The sequence below is a fragment of the Alternaria infectoria genome (assembly GCF_024043175.1).
Source record: "Alternaria infectoria strain BMP 0036 chromosome Unknown scaffold_8, whole genome shotgun sequence".
NCBI classification, from domain to species: Eukaryota; Fungi; Ascomycota; class Dothideomycetes; order Pleosporales; family Pleosporaceae; genus Alternaria; species Alternaria infectoria.
This window is the reverse complement of record NW_026250697.1, coordinates 1,061,811-1,081,056: the sequence shown is the minus strand read 5'-3', so window position 1 is coordinate 1,081,056 and position 19,246 is coordinate 1,061,811. Positions and strand designations below refer to the sequence as shown.

The window sequence follows — 19,246 nt, the reverse complement described above, 5'->3', positions numbered from 1 at the left end:
CCCTCCCAAGATTGCCACAACCCCCAGGGTAAGAAACCCTGCCTAAGCGCCCGTCCGAATCCCGTACTCAGCGCTGGTGTAACTGCAGCCCCCGCAGGCGGCCGCCCAAGTACATGGTGTAGCATGTCAACATCGGTGTGGGCAGGCGCGGGAACCAATGATTAGCGTGCATTCCGTATCATGGGACAAGGTTTCGGTGCGGGGCAGCCAAAGCGCGACATGCGCATCATGCACGTCCAAGGGTCTTAGCTTACGGGGCGTGACGTACTTCTGGGTCGCGACCTTGATTGCGATGGCTAGTTGGTTGCCTGGGAGGAGTGTGTGTAGGAGGATGAAACGTACACGGGGATGGGGGCAGCTGGAAGATGGGGGGCGAGTACTGTACTTATGGTGGCTGATCCGATGGAAAGGTTGATACGCTTCTTCTTCGCTCCTGCCTGTGCACCCTTTTGACAGGACGCTTGGACGTGGTTTGTTTGCTGGGTCCCGGTACTTGATTAGGGCGAAGGCGTGGGCTAAGGTGCAAGTACCCGATTGACCATCGAACCTTCCACTCTACTCTTCGTTTGTTCAGCTTGTGCTACTTGTTTCTCTTCTTCCTCTTCTACCCTTTTGCCCCCCTCCCACCGACAACACCACCGACATCTACACCAAAAGTTCCCCCATCCACACCCCAAATAAACCTCACAACCATGGCCGACGCCGCCCCCGCCAACGACTCCAACGGCGGCAGCAGCAGCACGCTCAACCCCTTCGCAAAACGCACCTCGCACTCTGACCAGAGCATCCTCCTCTACAAGATCACGACCACGATCTCGTGGCTGCTCCTCGTCATCTCCGCCATCTACACCACCTTCGCCGCGCCTTCAGGGCCCCACTCGCACAAGTTCTGGCACAACAACCCGCAAACCCCGTTCGCGCAGTCCAGCATCTTCACCTCCATCTACGTGCTCATCATCTTCATCCTGCAGGGCGGCTACGCATACGCCCTGTACATGAGCGACGAGACATACGTGACTGCAGCTGCAAACCTCGGTTCGCACTTCATCGCCAACAACCTTCTTCTCTTTGGCTTTGTTCACCTCTTCACCCGCTCGCACTTCTGGCTTGCCCTCTTCTTGCTGGTCCTCAACTTTGGTAATCTCAGCTTGGCCTATTTCCGCCACTCTGCTGCCCCGAGGACCATCCATGTGGGTACTGTGAGTGGACCGCTTGCGTGGAACTTTGTTGCGTTGTACTGGGTTGGTGCTATTGCGGTTCATTCGAATCACTTTGCCGCCAGGATCGTGGCGAATGTGTTTATTTGGGGGTGGCTTGGGTATGGCATGTTCTTCTTGGTTGCGTACAAGGATTACACCATGGGCTTTGCGTTGAGTGTGCTGGCTTTCTGTAAGTTTGACCTCCTCTCTCTACCATGCGAAAGCGATTTGGCTAACTTGGCTTCTAGCAACTGGTGTCGGACAGTTCCTGACTCGCCCTCATCTCCTCCAACTCCAGTGGATCTTCGCTTTCTCAATCGGCGGTCTACTCTTCCTCCTCTCGCTTGCTGTTGGCATGCCTGGTCTGCTCGGACGCGATCCCTTCCCCCGTGGTCAGATCGTTAGCGAGGACCGAGAGAGGGCACCTCTGTTGGCTGATGACTAGACGGTTGTCGAAACGTCCTCATGGATCTATTTGCAGGCTGTACTGCTTGCAGATAAGGAGATGATGATCTGATTGGGCGACTATTAGGATATGATTTTCGAGGTTCAAGTTTGAGGATATGTACACATGGCACACACCATATTGGTTTAACCTTCGAGACGTATAGGCAACAAGGGCCTAGGATACCGTTGGCTCATATAGTTAAAAGCGTCTGCTACCATTGAAGTAGCATGAAAGTCTCACCTCCGTCAAGCTTTGTGTGATGTACATCTCCCCGTGATCATTACACTATCTACAAGCATCTACTAATACTGACTGCCCCCGTTAAAGTAAAAGATCCTGATTCCCGTCGTTCGCTCCAGGACTCAAAACCATGTGTTGTGGTTCGTTCTGATTAACCACCCATCCACCTCCAGCACCGCCACCAACTTGATCCGCAATGGGACTACCACCGAACGTACTCTGCCTTCCTACACTAGCAAAATACATGTCTGCATCGCTGACAGCATTCGCCATGCCATTGCCATTCGTCGGCGAAAGTGATCCATTACCGTTAGTAGTGGTGTCGAGTCGCGAGCGTTCGGCGGCGGAGCGGTCTCGAGCCTGCTGCGCTGCTTTCACAGTCGGGAGTTCATGCTTTTGTAGGGCAGGCGAGTCTTGCAGTTTACGTGGGCGAGCGCTGCGGAAGACTTGGTTAACTGGCTTGAGGTACACCGTAGCCAATGTGCCGACGTTCAGACACATTTCTTCCAGGGTACCAGGGTCGAGCTTCTCGGATTCTTCGGCGGTGATGGGAGGCTTCTCGCCCATGACGACCTTTTTCGCTTCTTCGGGTGCGGAAGAGAGTAGACGCCAGTACATGTACCCTCGATCGCGGAGATCTGGGTTGTCTGTTTCTTCGGTTGCCCACTTCAGTACCTTGGGTACTAGATTAGAACCACGAGTAGGTCTTTGGATGAACAACTTGACGGTGGCGGTAAGCAGCGCCAATTGCACCTCATGGGTCTCTTCTTGGAAGGTGTCCAAGAAGTCTTCTAACAAGACGTCCGAGTCTTCAATTCGGTCTGCGTATTGCCCAATAACCCAGATCATAGCGGCCTTCGCTTCTGGTTCGTCGAGTGAGTCGAGGTTCTCACATAATGTTGAGATAATCGATTCGTATTGGTTGGGGTATTTTCGGAAGATGTTGCGGATGACGACGGTCGCCTCTTGTACGATGTATGAGACCTTCGTGCTGACGAGCGAGAGGAGGGTGCTGATGCACAGCTGTGCAGCTGGCGCGATTTTTATGGCAAGTTTGCCAATGGCGCGCACGGACTTGCGCACAAAGTCGACGTCGATCTCAGTAGCGTATCTGTCGTAGAGTTAGTTATCCGTATGTAGACTGGCTTGTGAAAACTTACTCAGAAAGCTCTGTCAACACTTCCTTGATGTTTCTCTCCGTCGCCAGCATGAAGATTAGCTCAAGTTTCGTAACCTTGACGTAGATAGGGTCGTTGTATTTGCAGAAGAAGACACGGATATCGTTCCGCAATACTTCCGGTCTGCGCTGCAGGATCAAGAGCGCATTGCGTAGTGCTAGGTACTGGATCTCGGGCCCTTTGGAGAGGAGTGTGACGAGCGGCGGTGACAGCTTGTTGCACAACGAAGTGACGACTTTCTGATCGCTGATGTAGTTCATTAGGTAGAGGATAACGCGAATGCAGGTAAGAACGACGGCAGAATTCGAGTGGGAAAGGCGTGGCGATATGCGCTCAGCGAGGAGCGCAGCTTCGCTCGTGTCCTGAGGGACGTAGTTCATCATAGCCTCTAGGATGTACGTCTGACCCCATTCTGAGCAGTCTGGCAAGATTTGTACAATCTTGGATGCGCTCGCATAGTCGATCGTGAGCTTGATGTTCTCACTTCGCTCCCAGATGTCCATGAGTCCTGCCAAAGCGCTCGACACTACTGTGGGGTTCTCATCTCGTAGCATGCCATTCAGCCTGTCGATCAGATCTGATTGTTCCACCAAGTGTCGGTCATGGTCATAAAGCTTCGCTACGCAGAAAGCTGCCGTCTTTCGAACGTATGGATCGGAGTCTTTGAGGAGGTTCTTCAGGTGCGGCACGGTTGCCTCGACGAATTCTCGGACGTGAACGTAGGACATGGTCCGTAGGGCGAGCGCTCGAACTAAGGGGTTGTTGTCGTGCATGTCTTCCTGAATGATGGGCAGCGCTTTGAGCGCAATGTCAGGTTTTATCCTGGCATAGTTGACGAGATACAGGAAACACCTGCCCGCGTCAGCATAGCCCTTCTTCAGGTGATCCTCACTACGCACATCTTCTTGATCTCCAAACTCGGTATGTGCATGCAGCCCACGATGTCCATGAAAAGCGCGACCATGTCGTTGTTGCTCATGGTCATGTTGGCGACAATCTTCTTGAGGGCCGTCTTCTTCTGGGAGAAGTTCTTGTCCTTCTTGTTGCCATTGTTGAGTTCGACACGGAGTTCCGCAACTTTGCCCTGGGGAGTGCGGAGGTTTTGTAAGCGCGCGTTGTCAAAGGTGTAGGGTAGAAACATCATCATGGCAGTGCATGCTCATAGCAGACAGACAGGCTGAATAGGAGAACATGCAATTGCACAGGTCGGAGACGTGGGTGGCACGAATGACGAGACAGACGTACCCTCGCAAAGAGCTTCGCATCTTGGCCGCCCTGGCTCATGTTGGGCTAATGATGTCGCGTATGCCAGCTGGGCTGTCCTCCCAATGCATGTGCCTGCCGTAGCACAATCAAGATAACCTCCCTCGCGACTTAGCGCCCCTCCCTTGCCGTCTCGAGGAAGCGTGCGGGGTTCGATGGCTGATTCGCTGGTCTATCGGCTTCGTATCGTGTCGCGCATATCGGAGGAACGTGGAAGAGGGCTGGAGAGGCGTAACGACAGAAATGAATTGTGATGTTTGGGAACCGTAACTTTTAGGAAGCCTGCCAGCGGTCAACACGGAGGAGGGGACGTGCATCCGCCAAGGCCGCCATATGTGGAGCTCTCCAGAGGCCCGCTCCGCAACACCACGAGCGAAGTTGCAACATCGTGAGACCCTGGACCCTGGCCACTGCAACAACATCTCAGCCTCTGCTAACCGATACTTCGCCATCGCAAAGACGCTCCATCATGTCGAAATCGCCTCCACCGCCCCCGCAGTGGGTGCTCGACCTCAACTCGACGCCCGCATCCAAGCCGAAGAACGCCTCGCTCTCAGACCCACCGGGCTACACGGCATCTCTCACCAAGAAGGAGCGTTCTCAGGCATCGAAGACGCAGAGGCAGCCCCCGACCCCGGAAGAGATGGATACGCTCAAGATGAAGAAGGCGTGGGAGGTCGCCATCGCGCCCGCAAAGCAGTTGCCCATGAACGCTTTTGGTATGTCATCTGACAGGAGACTCTACGAGCAGACGACTAACAATATCAGGAATGTACATGACAGGCAACACTCTGCAAATCTTCTCCGTCTTCATGGTCTTCACGCTCTTCAAAACTCCCGTTCTCGCTGTACTAGGTCTTCAACGCACCTTCGCTCCCTTTGAGACTCCCGGCACTTCTGGACGACTACTCGGTGTGAAGCTTGTCTACATTGCATGCAACATGCTGATGTTGGCGTTGGGTATATGGAAGGTGAATGGCATGGGACTCTTACCGACAACAAAATCAGATTGGCTGGCATGGGAAAGCGAGAGGATATGGTCTGAAAGGGCAGTACCGAAGGAGTGGTTGTAAACGCAGTCCTGATTGGAGATACGTATATTATGATTACTGTGACGGAATAGTCGCCAAGGCTTTATACAAGGCCATCGCTCTGATTTCCTCCGTTCCATTCTCGTCATCTCTGATCCTTTTCTCAGTATCCGTCTCATGTTATTTCTTCAAGTCCTTCTCTTGCTCGTTCTCCACCAGCGAGTGGTGTTCAGATTGCCTCAGCCACTACGCGCCCATTCTTCGTCCTCGCCAAACTTCACGTCTCCGTCTTCAATGATCCTCGTCTTGTCGCCCGTGGTTTCAGGATTCACACCCCCATAGTCGCTTCCACCCACGGTCACAGAATCGTCCTCCGAAAGTTCTCCAAACGCTTGATTGTCGGCTGCTACCTCAATCACAGCTGGCTCTTGTACGGCGCGGTCGAGTTCAGCAGCCGTCGCAAGGTCCGCATGCAGCAATTTCATCAAGGCTTTTGGTATGAGATGTGGACCTTCGTGTCGCAAGTCCTCAGCTCCGTCATGGAGGTCGGAGATACTGTGGTACCCATCGTAATGTCCACTGAGGGTCATCTCCACGGCAGCTAATAGAGCGATGAGAGGGTCTCCGACGTCATCGTTGTCCAGGAAGGGGGCGACATCGCTCCATTTGGTGATGGTTTGCTCTATGACCTTGAGCATATCACTCTCATCCTTTTTTATGGCGTCTTCATTACTTGGACCGGTGGCTGAGAAGTCTATGAGCAGGATGTCTGGATAGCCGCGGTACCGATGGTGATGCACCGTAGGGTACAGGTTGAGCATGATGTTCGATGCCTCAATCTTCCCGTGTACCAAACCCTCCTCGTGTAGGAACCATACAGCATCGATCAGGCCCAAAATGATATGCGCAACGAACCAGCTGGGAATGCCGCCATGATCATTCTTAATATTCGCTTCGCCGAACTGCGCCAGCGTGGGACCGAAAATGGGTCGGAGACAGGTGTACGAGGTGGGTGACGAGTCGGCGTACTCAGCGCGTAGGACATATGAGCCGATGAATAGCGAAGCTTTGTCCCTCTTACGGTGCTCCTCGAACTGGATTGCCTCGTTGCGAAGCACGTCCGTGTCTTTCCTTGTCTTGACTACCACCAGCTGAGGCAGCATTCTCAGATGTTGTTCCGACAGCGCAGATGTGCAGTTTTCCTTCATGCTCTTGTACAAACAGTCGGCCAGGTTCTTGTATGTGAGCAACGGCAGTTGCTGTTGGAGGCGCGCAAATCCAGACAAGGTCTTCCAAGCGTCGTGGTTCTCGATAGTGTCATCGGAAATATCCGGGTCAATCTTATTTGACGGCTCGAATGGAGGGGGAAGCTCGCGTGGTAGGCAGAGGTACACTCCTGCGGAAGATTTCGGCGCTGAGAGGGTCTTGACCACGCGGAAGGAATCAGATGGGGGCCTGGGGACGGCGCCAGGGAGACGTTTTACAGCGGATACCTGGTCGAACGACGGAGCGGAGGAGTCCATGTTTGCGAAATGAAGATAGAGATGTGGTAGAAGAGATGGTTGCAAAGTCGGTCGCAGAGCTGGTTGCGGAGTTGAGTGAGAGGAATGCCCAAATGGGAAATCACGGTGACTGTGCGCATGGGTGTGCACCAGTCCAGCATACGACAGCCCCGGAGGGAAGTCATCACTGGCACTACGCGTGTGAAGGTGCTCAACGCGCTAACAACGTCATATCAGGTGGGAAACAGCGTATCAAGATAGACCTCAGTGAGATACTGCGTGCACTATTGACAGCCAAGAAGGGCATGTCGTCTGCGAATGTCTACATCCAAAATCTCGCGTTAATGTGCCGCTCATTGTGTACTGCCAGGGAATTGTCTGACCGACTCTTTCGCTGGACAAACGATGATAATAAAGAATACCGTCAGTGCTTTCCGACGAGCATGGATAGGTGCACATAGCATATGTAGTGAAAGAAATTTTTCTGGTGAATACGATGAGCTAAGTTTGGGACGAAGCTTGACTGTCTTTGACCATGAATTCGGAAGCTGTGACACTCCATATCATTTGATGTCTTGGTACTCAGCACTGCTCTTCCAATTCTTCGGGCATCCCCTCGCAATGCGCCACTCCTCCGCCTTACTTCTCAGCCTCTCATATGCGCTCTCTCGCCATCCACTATCACCATCTTCCTGGAAACTGAACGTAATTCCAAAAGGCCAATACAGCATGTTCTCAACTCGAGCTCCATCCTTGGACTCCAGTAGACCGATAGCGATGTCGAAGATCTGCGGCCGTTTGCCAGTAGTGTAGAAGACCACTGCGGAACAGGTGCCGCAGAAGTGGCGATAGACATCGGGTGAAGAGTTGTAGTACTTCAGCGTCCCCACAGCGGGGTCTTTCGCGTCGATGAGTTCGTTGAGGGCGTACATGTCTTTGGGGAAATCTTTGCTGCTATCCTTTCCGAATGTGATGTACTTCGTCTCTGCGTACGTCCAGTTAAAGATGTCAACCCCACTCTGTAATCTGCAGCTGTCGCATCCACAGAAGCCGGCTTTGAGCTTTCGGCTCACGGGTTCGACATTGGAGGGAAGCTCATCCTCGGCCATGTGCTTGTAATCGCCACGCTGGAGGACCAGATCTACCCCGCCACATTTGCAGCGTATCGGTACACTTTCTTCCTCTTTCGCTTTGAGTTCGGGAAGAGTGGAGAATTGTGGCCAGTCTGCAGGTAACTCCTTCGCTCCAGGGCCACGACCGGCTACCACACTTTCATAACGCTTCAGATCCTCTCCTTCGCCATTGAGAGCACAGAGCCAGGGACTTGCACCTCCATCCTCCGTGTCGGCCACGAAACCCTGCCCACCGAACTTGATCAACTGGCGACCTCCAATATCTACGTTACCGAGCGCACCAGTGACCACTCCCAGATTCCTGGCCGGATCTTTGAAGGCACAGAAAACCGGGCTTGAGCAGGTAGGGCAGAACAAGAGGTCGAAGCGCTCCCAGCAGCTGAACGTCTTGAGGCTGGAAATGTCGACGTTGGCGCGAGGCTCAGGCCATGATGTGAGCGAGGTGTGGAGCGAGCCGCACAGGTGCCGACAGGTCGTGCAGTGGCACACATGCCCTGGTAAGGGAAGAGCGGATGTAGGAAAGGTAGTACTGTAGTTGTGAGCGCCACAGAGACATGATGCCGTTAGAGTTACGGTCTCGGTGGAAGAAGACATCGTGGGTCTCGAAATCGAAAACGATTCTGCAATCGTTGCAGGACACTCTGGCGATGATCCTGCTAGTTATAGGGCATCTATAAGTTACTATCAGGATGGGTCTCCTTACTTGCTACGTTGCATGTGCTACGCCGCAAGCATGACGATGCAAAAGTGTGACCACATGTCGGCGCAATGTCGAAGGGCGTGTCGCCGGATTGGTCAGCGTACATATGTGGGGCTCGCATTTTCGCGTCGTACCTCGCATTCAGGCTTGGGTGCACAACGAGTTGCTGTTAGCGGCTTGGTTAATATTGAGGCGAATCCTGCCGTCGGCTGTATAACTTGAAGGATTTTTAAATCTTGACCACCCGCATGACGTCGAATAGGCCGGTCTTCTGCGTATCGGACATGCCTGCTTTCAGAAGACCAGTTGCATGTTCGCCCTCTCGGCCCCGCTGGTTGCTCACGATCCTTGTGTCGCCTCGCTTGAGCTCACATGTCCGGCCTGTCGTACCCGAGATCCACATCTTCACATTGTGAAAATGAGGGCCATGTAGCAGATTGGTCCCGTATGCTGATGCCCAAGGCGCATCTACGTGCCAGGAGTCCAAACAACCAGGTAGATCTGGCGCGAAGGACGTGACAACGACGATCTGTCGCTCACTCTTTGACGTTCCGGAACATTTTAGTGCTAATGCGCCACTCGGTGATGGATTGGGGCTGTTGACTGCATCCAAGAGCCACCTCAAGTCCCTTTTATGCTCCCAGTTGTGCTTGGCGACGTCCCACATCTCTATGCCGGTATCCCTGTTGAACTCGGGCATCTTCCGCAGCACAGCAGGTGCATCCGATTCCGGTATGTTACTCCATAGCGTGCAACCAAGCAGCGTAATATTCGTACCCGGCACGTCGCTTCCCGTCTCGTATAGTATCTCCAGTTTCCCCTTTAGCGAAGGCTCTCTCTCCATCTTGTGCGCCAATTGTAAGCCGTCCATCCAGCTAATGCCGTGGAACTCCAGAGGACCGAGAACCAGAAATACCTTCTCATGAAGACCACACCGTCGCATCAGAAACCACAGATACAGCTCGTAGTCTATAAGTCTGCCAATGTTTCCAGCAAGTATCAGGAAGGGCGCCGCGACGGGTACGTGGAACGTGAGGTATTGCGATTCGTAGTCTAAATGGAGATCCGATAGGACCTGGAAGGAGGTCTTCGTGTTCGAGAACAGGCTAGACAGGCGTCGCAGTTTGCTCGGTAGCATCGTCGCGGGGGCGGTTGTATAACAAACTAGAATTAGAAAAGGTGAGAATGAGCGTCGGGATGCACTCGACGACTAAAGCGCTGCTAAGGAGACCGAGGGCGCTGTCTGGTCTGGCGAAAAGCTAATGAGATCAACAACACGCATGAATGAAGCGACGGAGAGCCTGAGATACGGGAGAAAGAGCTCGTCTTGTTCTAAGGGCTGAGCGCAGCTGCGCCATGAGAACCGATCGCGGTCCGCAGCATTGCGGCGCCTGTGTTACTTTCCAACACCGTCGGAATCGAAGACGAAGGAAATTGCGACTGTGCCCATCCTTTCAATCCTTTGGATCGTCGCGGAGATTTGCTATTGGGCGCAATGCGACTGTGCGGCGTTGTGGTGTTGGAAGTTGGTGGCTGTGAAGAGAGATGGCTCTCTAGTAGGGATTGAATTAGATCCCGTCTAGGCCGAGTCCGGATGGCGCGATTTCGGCCCGGCCCCACATCATCTCCTTCATCCCCTTCTGACCCAGCAGCGCCAGCTTTCGCGACGGCGACGACGGCGGCCTCTACAACCCTCAATGCGTTACAGTCGTCCTGCTGGTGTGCGCGCATCATTTGTGTTCACCCGGACTTCTTCGGCAGCCCACAGCGCGCGGATCTGCCTTCTCAGCCTCAACCTCCGAGGTCCACTGGCGGATGACGGGCTTTCCTTCGTGCCATGAGCAGTCCACACCGCGACGACCACAGCTGCAAAATGGAGGAACGCACAAGCTGAGGTCCTCTATTTAGACAGTGTGACCTTTTACGGCATCGTTCCCCAACGTATGCGCCAGCGCACGCCGGCTCCATCCAACCTCGCCCATCCAGCCTCGCGGTCGATCACGTCGAGTGTTATCCATTGCTTGAAGTAGCCCAGTACCGTCACAAGTACCGGCTGATCAGCATCCTATACCCTCGGCTAGTCATTCTGTACAACCGCATGCGATATATGCGTAGGAAGAAGTTCGTGATCTCGGCTTTCATCACGCATGATGAACGATCGACATTACATCTCTGGCAGGAGGCACAGCAAACCACGTGTTTGGTATGCTAAACAAGACGCACATGCAAAGGCAGCCTCTTGCATTGGCATCGAACCATGGCTCGGTACGAAGAAGAGGCTGTTGGGTACTGTGTGTTATCCGGCTAAATGTTACTCGCCTGGCGGCGGCGCCCTGGCCTGCAGCTTACCGGTTCACTGCAGTTGTCTGCCACACGCATCACTACCTGGTCGCTCTAAAATCCGTTCTCGCTCGACGCCTCTTCTCGTTCTACTCTGTAGTGCCGTTCGCGGTGCGTCGAATACGGTCGCCTGTGGTCCTGGGAGCATATGCCCAGATCTACTTTGATTGTGAGGCTGAAGCACTAATGTATCTCGGTTCCACCATCGACGGGTTGATATTGCGGTCGCAGGATCTACAGCCTGCAACCTGGGACCGACACACTGGCAGCTTCTAAGAATAGTCGTATTACCTGGAGACCATTCGACTGTTCCCTATACGACCTCGGTATATTGCCTGCGTCTGGACTTGCCGGTCCTTTCGGCCGCCGTGTAATATCCCGTGTGTTCACCGTTATTGACAAAAGCATGAAAGCTGTTGAGTAGTAAGAGCGTACTGCGATCTACACAAGACAGCAGTTTCCCGAAGCTGACGCCCTTTGATACTGTGTAATTGATACGTGTTTCACAGAAGTATCCGCGAGAATAAGTATTAGTCTCAGCCCCTGCGTAGCCTGAATACTACACGAGATGATTCCAGCTCTGCGTTCAGCTGCACGTGCAATATACTTCACGTATTACGGCAGCATTCCAAACCAATCTTCGCCTCCCGTGTTCGCGTACCCGGTAGCCAGGCACATCTTTCTCACCACCGTGCTCGGTCTTAACCAATCATCTAGCCTCCGATCTTACCTCTTGGCTGTCAGCTCTTTCCTTTCTGGAATCTCGGCCTTCCAGATGGTCTTTCGACTTTACACCCGGATATAATACGATGAAGACGGGGTCAGGAGCTTGTGATCAGCGAGGTGAATGCCATATGGTATGACTGTACATGCAGGGTAAACAGCGGCCGTATCCATCTGCACCCTAATACCGGCATTCTGGTCGGTCGTAGGCAATCATGTCTCAATCTAAAGTATCACTGAAGCGAAATGTACTTCTGAGGGTTACTCAGAGGAAGTCTATAAGAGTCCGAATCCACGCACGATCATTTCACTCACATCAAGTTATCCACTTTGTCACTCCATAATTGTTGCATCATCATCATCAAGCAAGATGAAAGCCCTCTCTTACTTCAGCTATGCTCTCCTGGCATGCATGCCCCTCACGGAAGCTCACCCAGGGATGGGCGATACCATGGCAGAGATGCGCTATCTCGCTGCCCGTGAAAAGCGACAAGCATCAAAAGAGCTCATCGGCGACCTGAAGACACTCGCAGACTCCAAGCTCACTGCCATCGGCAAAGACATCAAAGCGATCATCCTCGACCAGAAGTCTGCGGAGTCTGCTACCATTGATAACTCCATTCCTGCTGGCAACATCGGCAGTGCCGCCTGCAAAGCCGACATGTGCTGTCATTGGAAGTGGCTCGCGTACGAGATGACGGCCAAGTTCAACGGTACTTCCGGTCGTTGCAGCAAGTTTGCTCGACAAGCTGTTCGTCTGGGCTTCCATGACGCAGGCGTATGGTCTAAGAGCAGCAGTTATGGCGGTGCAGACGGCAGTATCCTCCTCAGCGACGAGATGTCACGCACAGATAACAACGGTCTTTCTGCGATTGCCGACCAAACGAAGAAGTGGTACACCAAATACAACCAATACGGAATGAGCATGGCGGACATCATCCAGTTTGGTGCCAACGTCGCCACTGTTGTATGTCCACTTGGACCCAGGGTCAGAACGTTCATTGGGCGTAAGGACAATAGCAAAGCTGGGCCTACTGGTCTTCTCCCTGGAGAAAAGGACTCCGCGGATAAGCTCATCAAGCTTTTCCAAGACAAGACCATCGACGCACACGATCTAGTCGCGTTGGTCGGAGCGCACACTACATCGCAGCAACACTTCGTCGACACTAGCCGCGATGGCGACCCACAAGACTCTACTCCCGGTGTCTGGGACATGGCCTTCTACCCACAGACGACAAACCCTAACACACCTGTTCGTATCATCAAGTTCCAAAGTGACATCAACTTGAGCAAGGACTCGAGGACGAGCGCTTCTTGGGCGCAGTTTAGCGTTCGAGGTACTGCTCAGCCTCAATGGAATGCGGTATGACTCGCCAAATACCCGAGAAAAGGACCTAGCTAACATATTGATACAGGACTACGCTAAAGCCTACACACGCTTGTCTCTTCTTGGCGTCAACAATATCAACGATCTCAAAGAATGCACTAAGGTTCTGCCGGCAGAGCGCCCTACATTTGTTAGTGAAGACCAGGTTTTGCTAGATAGGTGGCTCGCGGGCGAATTTGATCAGCTCAACAACTTGGTGGACGACGCTATCCAGCTGACTGGCGTGATCTCGTCAAAGGACAAGAAGGCTTGAGTATACTTGAGTGTTCAACTCCGTCAATAGTGACTTCTATAATCGATGTAGTGTAGTAAATGCATGCCCTTACTTCTTTCATGTCTGTCTCTTCTATGTATCCTGAGTCCCTGATTCGTCAAATTTTCCACGTTCACTGATGAAACTTTCCGTGAGTTTAAATGAGCCGCGCAGTCACCGCGTAAAGCTCGCCTATCAAAGACTAGCCGGCACACACACACACTCACAGGCCATCGCGTTTCTTGCAAACAGACTTTTGACCTTTCCGTACCTTACTATCGAGTCAACATCATCTCTTTCCTCGATACCATTACCCAAATCGTCTCCATTGTCGAAACCGATACCCACATCAAGCTCATATAATGACATGCCTCCAATGCCTCAAGGACGCTCTCTTTCCCGACGGCCTCCCACCCTTCCTCGTCTGCAAGATCTTCGCGGACCTCATCAACACACACAACATGGACCTCGAACCGAACAACATCTGCCACGCAGATCTCAGCGCAACCAACATCCTCCTATCACCTACAATGGAGCAGGAGTTGCCTCAAGTACAGATTGTGCACCTCGAGGATGTCGCTGTCTGGGACGAGCAAGCCGTTGTCAAGCAGATCATGAATCTGCTTCAATATCTCACAAATGGCGAATCACGCATCCTAGACGAGTTCCGCACCACCAAGAAGGGCGATAAGCTCATGGATAGCAAGGCAAGGAGTTTGAGGGATGGAGACAGATTGTACTCGTTCGTCGCGGGTTACGACCCACAGGGACAACTGTCGTGGAAAGACCTCAAGAGGAGGTGGAGGAATCTGGCGGACTGCTCGGCGAAGGAGCTGTACGACAAGGGGAGGTCGGCGGACGTCAGAGAGGCGCTTTGGGATGCAGTGGTTGGGGATGAGGAGTAGGGGGAGGCGGTGGAGGACGGCGACATAGACGTCATTGTCGACGGAAGTCTGTATATTAGTGGCGGCTGCAGAAGACATCGGCATGTATAGATAGTAATGGAAGTCTGAAACCCGAGCGCGGTATACCTCAAGCTTGCCATGAACGTTAGGACACTATCAATCGTGTGGGCTGATGTGCCGCAAGGTCGTTACTGCTGCCCATTTGCGTGATTGTGTAGCCTACAATGTGATTGCTGGATACCCAGATGACTAGTAAAGCATGCTAGTTTGCTCCATGCTGATCTATATATTCCCCATGCGCGTCCATTGTAGTAATGTAGAATACCTTATCAATGGCGTCAGACGCAGATCGCGTTCGCGAGTTTAGATTTCCAAAGAGCGCAAAAAAGGAATTCATTGCTCTCAGGCATCTGGGATCAGGTAACGAAGGTTATGCCGTTCTCGCTGTACATCATTCTAGCCCGAAAACCCTGGCGTCATGCGTAGCTCTCAAATTCAATTCAGGCGAGAAGGTTACATCGGTCAAGAAAAGCTTACTCGATGAGCTTAAAGGAATGGAAGGCGATAGAGATCATCTAATCGCCGCTGTACGTGGCTACCCTGGCATGGATACTCCCATCTGGCATGCTCTTGAACACATTCCTGGGCGCAGTATTCATCATCTGCTAAGAAAACACGCGACATACAAAGTACACGGGCTGCCACCTTGTGTCATCTTTCACGTCTTTGCCGAACTCGTCCGCGTCCAAAGGCACCTCAAAAAGCACGGGTACTGCCATATTGACTTGAAAGGAGGCGGCAACGTCATGCTAAGCAACAAAGATGACGACGCATTCCCGACCGTAACACTCATCGACTTTGGGGGGATTATGCCTTACAACCGGTCCAAGGAGCTTGAGCATACCCTTCACCTAGCCAGGAAGATGTGGAAGAGAAACACCGAGATTGTTGAACACTGGCGACCAGAACAGTCCAAAGAAGAATATTGGAAGCAAGCCAACGATCAGTGCAAATTGATTTATGATCGAGCAGTAGGCGAGATCAAAGAGACGGACACACTAGAAGACCTTTGGAAGGAACGTGGAAAAACCTTCGAGGAGCTAAAGCAGAACTTGACAGATGACGCGGCACTCAAGGAGTTACGAGAAGCACTAAACGATGGGAAGATCACGGAACAAGATGTGGCGGAGAACAAAGGGTTGCCTCTGGAAGAGGTTTGGGATGTGGGCATGGGAATGGAGTACATACCTAGGTAAACACGTGGAAGACTTCTCCAAAGGATGGCGAGTGAGACTCACCGGAGTTGATCTGATCTCCATAGGTTGTAGCGTTGGAATAGACCAACACCCGTTACCAACTTCTTTATACCTGCTCTATGAACGCCAGCTCTGCAACAGCTGGATGCATTCGATTAGCTGCCTACCGGTATGTAAAGGAACAACAGGGGCAGATCTTCAGACTCGGCGTCATTCCCCGATACAGGATGTTTATCGTAAGACATTACGACGCACATACTCGCCGGAACCTTTCCTGCCGAGTATTCATATACTAGTTCTGAGCCGGCGGGCTACGCGACGTTCGATAGAGCGTGATTTCGGCTCTTACCGAGCTTCTGCGAGACTGTGCGGCTCATCGGCTCGAGCTCTCCCTCGGCCCCAGAACCATGCCTTGTGGATTAATGGCGTTCTCGTCATCGGTGATGTCGAATGTCGAGTACCTATGAGTCTGAGAAGTATAATTTGCACGATCGTCTCGTGTACGACCGGTATCGTGGGTGTGCAACACGAAGGCATTTGTTCCTTGGACGGCCGTCGTTCACGGGCACCTCCGTTGTTCGCCGCGAGTACTCGATCCGCTTACAAGATGCCGCCGATGTCACCTTGCCGAGGATCTTCGAGTACCACACAGATCCGGAGGCTCAGGGGCTATTGTTGTGATTCGTTCCGCTCCGGTCGCGAGATCCAGGGTTGCCGTCAGCTGTAGCAGCCGCTCCTAGCCTCTGTGCCACGGCGATGCGCATAGACGGAGAAGGCGCCACGCTGTATTGGGAGATGTCAGACGTGTCTGGCGAGATGCTGTTGACTATGCATGCCTGTCGTAGGCGCTCGCGAAGTCCTGTCACCGCTGCTAGGGATGTCGTCGGCCCCGGGTTTTCTTTTGCCCTGCGGAGGTTTCCCAATCTGCGACTGGCGAACAGATCGTCTCTACCCTGATGACGCGCATCTGATGAAGCTGAGGAAGGTCGTATGGATAAGACGCAGCTTTGGGGGTGCCTCATGCAGCTCTGTGAGGGCGGTGGTGGTGCTGCTGGGCTGCTCGGGGAAGGCATCTCCAGCGCACGGACCAAATGAAGTTGGTTGCTTCAATTCTCTGCCCCTTCCTCAAGCCCGCAGACTACCCCAACCCAATCACCCCACCACATCGAGGCTATAGTCTCGGACTGGCTTCTGGTGATGACACATTCCTCCTCTTACGGCAGAGCAGCTCCGCTCGCCCCTAACGTGCCGCCGTAGCATAGGACACGACCGAGAGCTTGACCGAAGCCGCCGAATCCACGCCATGAACCGCCCCGTCCACCATCGCGAGAGAGACCAACAAGATACCGAAGAGGCCCTCGAGCTCGTCGAGCTTCCCTCGGATGGCCTTGCGCTGTCGACGTGCGTTGTCCGGCGACGATGGCGCGGCTCCTTGATCCTCCGCCGGCGAGCATCCTGCGGCTCCTACCCCGCCTCACTCGCGGCCTCCTACACGACGATTAGCATACCTGTCTGAAGTTAGAACGCATACCGGGCGCTGGAAACTTTGGGCACAGTGCATCGGACTGGGAGAATTCGGCAAACAATCGATTGCCGCTCGCTACATCCACCGCGCAGCCGGACTTCCCACGAAGCATTGTGAGCCGCCAGGCTCGCACACCCATCACCTTGTCTCCGCAACGATACCGCAACGTCCACCTACCTCCGGGTCAGCACTGAGTCAATCATGTCTCTCAACGGTCTCTTACCTTCCTCCCCATCTCGTATCGCCACCGCTCCAACGTCCATCTTATATCTTACAATCTCTCTTCGTTTCCCACCCAGTTCGGCTACCTAAGTTGCGTCAGCTTCTCCTCATACAATATGGACACGGAATACATACGCGTATGTGAACCAGGATGGAAAGAGGTTAGTGGCGTGCGTCCCGGCCTGTGTGGTTGAGTTGACAGACGGCGGCAGCTGGCCGACGCACATGGTGGTGCGTACTGCTCTCCGGTCCATCTCCGAAGAGATGCTTGACAAGGGAGTACGGAGGCAGGTTCAAACTCCCGCAAAACATGTGTTCGGCAGTCCGACCAGCGGCATGTCTTGCTCCGAAATCTGCTTGGAACAGACGACGGTGTCCTATGCAACGTCATTGCTGACATGCAATCCTCAGACACCATCTTCTTGCTACAGGCTCACGGCTTCGAGGCCGACGTCTCCCTCTCTGTGCCTCTTCAATATCTACCGCTTGCGGTCGAATTGAAAGCCGGGAGATGGGTGATAGATCGTTCGATTTCGTGCCTCTCCTACCTCGTCCGTCTCTTCGTTGCCCACACCCCCCATTTCCACTGCAGGCGACACGTAGCCGTTCTAGAACTGTCAAGCATCGTCGCACAATGCAAAAGTCAAGCTTCTGCGCGCTTCAGTCTAGGAGATACGGGCCTATGCATCTCTTTGGAAGTGTTGAGTGGTGTGAGTGACATCGAGAAGTTCAAGGGAGGAGAGGGTCCTGCCGATAGTAGGTCGATGTGTTTGAAGTGAGCTCGACGACAACGGTTTCCTTGATCCATCATGGCTCGCTCTCCGCACCCGATTTTACTCCTCAGCCCAGGCGTTTGAGAGACATCGTCGCCATCGCGCTCTAGGAATGCGGACAAAGACGCAGTCCACGACGAGAAACCTCAACGAAATACGAGCTGTACCCCAGGCGGTCGTCGACTTCAGCGGCTTGGACTAACAATTGGCGCTTCCGGTGACTCGGTCGACGACTATGGTCCAAGTCAATCGAGCTCCATCGTGCTATCAGAGAAGGCGTAGCACATACGCGTACTGGCTCTGAGACTGGGTTCACGCACCCTTGCGAATAACGATCGACAGCGAGTCAGGTGTAGATGCCCCAGGTTTGATGGTGTCGCCCTAATATCCCCGGTTGGCATCTTGGAGGCCACTCGCATCGCCATGTACGGAGTTCCCGCCGCAGAGGCATTTGGGGCTCGTGAGTATTGCGTGCAGTGCACAGAGTGTAGAGCGTCTCGCCGTCGCCAACGAGGTAGCAGACATGGTAATGTGGCCTGGCTGTGAACGAGATTCCTGCAAGTCTCGAGTGATACGACAGCGAATATACCGAACTACTCTTGTGACGAGTTGGTCGTGCTACTGGCGCGTTGACTTGTAGTCGAACAATATGTGCCAAATACCATAGGATGGTGTTTCAACGCACGATAGCGATGACTGGTGCCAGACAACCAAGATGGCCATGGCGCCGCAGCCTGTACCTGAGGAGGCTTTGAGAAGTCGCACGTCAGCGACGTCATACTCTGTCTTGAGATAACAAAGACATCTCTGCATACTGCCCGACGATGCCAGGGCATCTGGTCATTGCATCGAGCTGGGAGCTGTAAGTATTGCTCCTTGGTTCCTTTTCGTGTTCGTCCGCAGCGCTCGCCGCGGCGGATGAAGACGGCAGGCCCCACCGGGGCAGCTTCCGACATTGCCACATGCGCGTCAAACCTCCTTCCATCTCTTTCTCAAGGATCCTCGCTTTCCTCAACGTCCATGGCCATCAGTCACAGCGTTCCACCTCTTTCTCGACGACCCTCATTTTCTTCAACGTCCACGCCCATCAGTCACATCTTTCCATCTCTTTTTTCTGTTCCTGTCTAGTCTTCGGTATGCCTCAGACTCTTTGCAGCGACTCAGGCTT

At 53.3% G+C, this 19,246-nt stretch overlaps 9 protein-coding genes across 9 annotated transcripts; 5 read left to right on the top strand and 4 right to left on the bottom strand.

Annotated features, from left to right (window-relative positions):
• Nucleotides 1-692: 692 nt before the first annotated feature.
• Nucleotides 693-1,644, top strand: J4E92_005787 (uncharacterized protein; the record flags this gene model as incomplete). The annotated part of the gene is made up of 2 exons (XM_051497165.1): nt 693-1,389; nt 1,448-1,644. 2 exons carry the CDS (start codon nt 693-695, stop codon nt 1,642-1,644), a joined length of 894 nt encoding a protein of 297 aa, XP_051352825.1.
• A 324-nt stretch (nt 1,645-1,968) lies between these two features.
• Nucleotides 1,969-4,349, bottom strand: J4E92_005786 (uncharacterized protein; the record flags this gene model as incomplete). Its single annotated transcript, XM_051497164.1, has 4 exons — nt 1,969-2,998; nt 3,048-3,917; nt 3,965-4,149; nt 4,311-4,349. The coding sequence occupies 4 exons, from the start codon at nt 4,347-4,349 to the stop codon at nt 1,969-1,971; spliced, it is 2,124 nt and encodes a 707-aa protein (XP_051352824.1).
• Nucleotides 4,350-4,797: 448 nt separating this feature from the next.
• On the top strand, nt 4,798-5,401 carry J4E92_005785 (uncharacterized protein; the record flags this gene model as incomplete). Its single annotated transcript, XM_051497163.1, has 2 exons — nt 4,798-5,047; nt 5,097-5,401. 2 exons carry the CDS (start codon nt 4,798-4,800, stop codon nt 5,399-5,401), a joined length of 555 nt encoding a protein of 184 aa, XP_051352823.1.
• Nucleotides 5,402-5,598: 197 nt separating this feature from the next.
• On the bottom strand, nt 5,599-6,882 carry J4E92_005784 (uncharacterized protein; the record flags this gene model as incomplete). Its single annotated transcript, XM_051497162.1, has 1 exon — nt 5,599-6,882. One exon carries the CDS (start codon nt 6,880-6,882, stop codon nt 5,599-5,601), a length of 1,284 nt encoding a protein of 427 aa, XP_051352822.1.
• A 542-nt stretch (nt 6,883-7,424) lies between these two features.
• J4E92_005783 (uncharacterized protein) lies at nt 7,425-8,550 on the bottom strand (the record flags this gene model as incomplete). Its single annotated transcript, XM_051497161.1, has 2 exons — nt 7,425-8,388; nt 8,465-8,550. 2 exons carry the CDS (start codon nt 8,548-8,550, stop codon nt 7,425-7,427), a joined length of 1,050 nt encoding a protein of 349 aa, XP_051352821.1.
• Nucleotides 8,551-8,923: 373 nt separating this feature from the next.
• J4E92_005782 (uncharacterized protein) lies at nt 8,924-9,832 on the bottom strand (the record flags this gene model as incomplete). Its single annotated transcript, XM_051497160.1, has 1 exon — nt 8,924-9,832. One exon carries the CDS (start codon nt 9,830-9,832, stop codon nt 8,924-8,926), a length of 909 nt encoding a protein of 302 aa, XP_051352820.1.
• A 2,295-nt stretch (nt 9,833-12,127) lies between these two features.
• On the top strand, nt 12,128-13,397 carry J4E92_005781 (uncharacterized protein; the record flags this gene model as incomplete). The annotated part of the gene is made up of 2 exons (XM_051497159.1): nt 12,128-13,120; nt 13,173-13,397. The coding sequence occupies 2 exons, from the start codon at nt 12,128-12,130 to the stop codon at nt 13,395-13,397; spliced, it is 1,218 nt and encodes a 405-aa protein (XP_051352819.1).
• Nucleotides 13,398-13,759: 362 nt separating this feature from the next.
• On the top strand, nt 13,760-14,302 carry J4E92_005780 (uncharacterized protein; the record flags this gene model as incomplete). The annotated part of the gene is made up of 1 exon (XM_051497158.1): nt 13,760-14,302. The coding sequence occupies one exon, from the start codon at nt 13,760-13,762 to the stop codon at nt 14,300-14,302; it is 543 nt and encodes a 180-aa protein (XP_051352818.1).
• A 332-nt stretch (nt 14,303-14,634) lies between these two features.
• On the top strand, nt 14,635-15,558 carry J4E92_005779 (uncharacterized protein; the record flags this gene model as incomplete). Its single annotated transcript, XM_051497157.1, has 1 exon — nt 14,635-15,558. One exon carries the CDS (start codon nt 14,635-14,637, stop codon nt 15,556-15,558), a length of 924 nt encoding a protein of 307 aa, XP_051352817.1.
• Nucleotides 15,559-19,246: the final 3,688 nt, after the last annotated feature.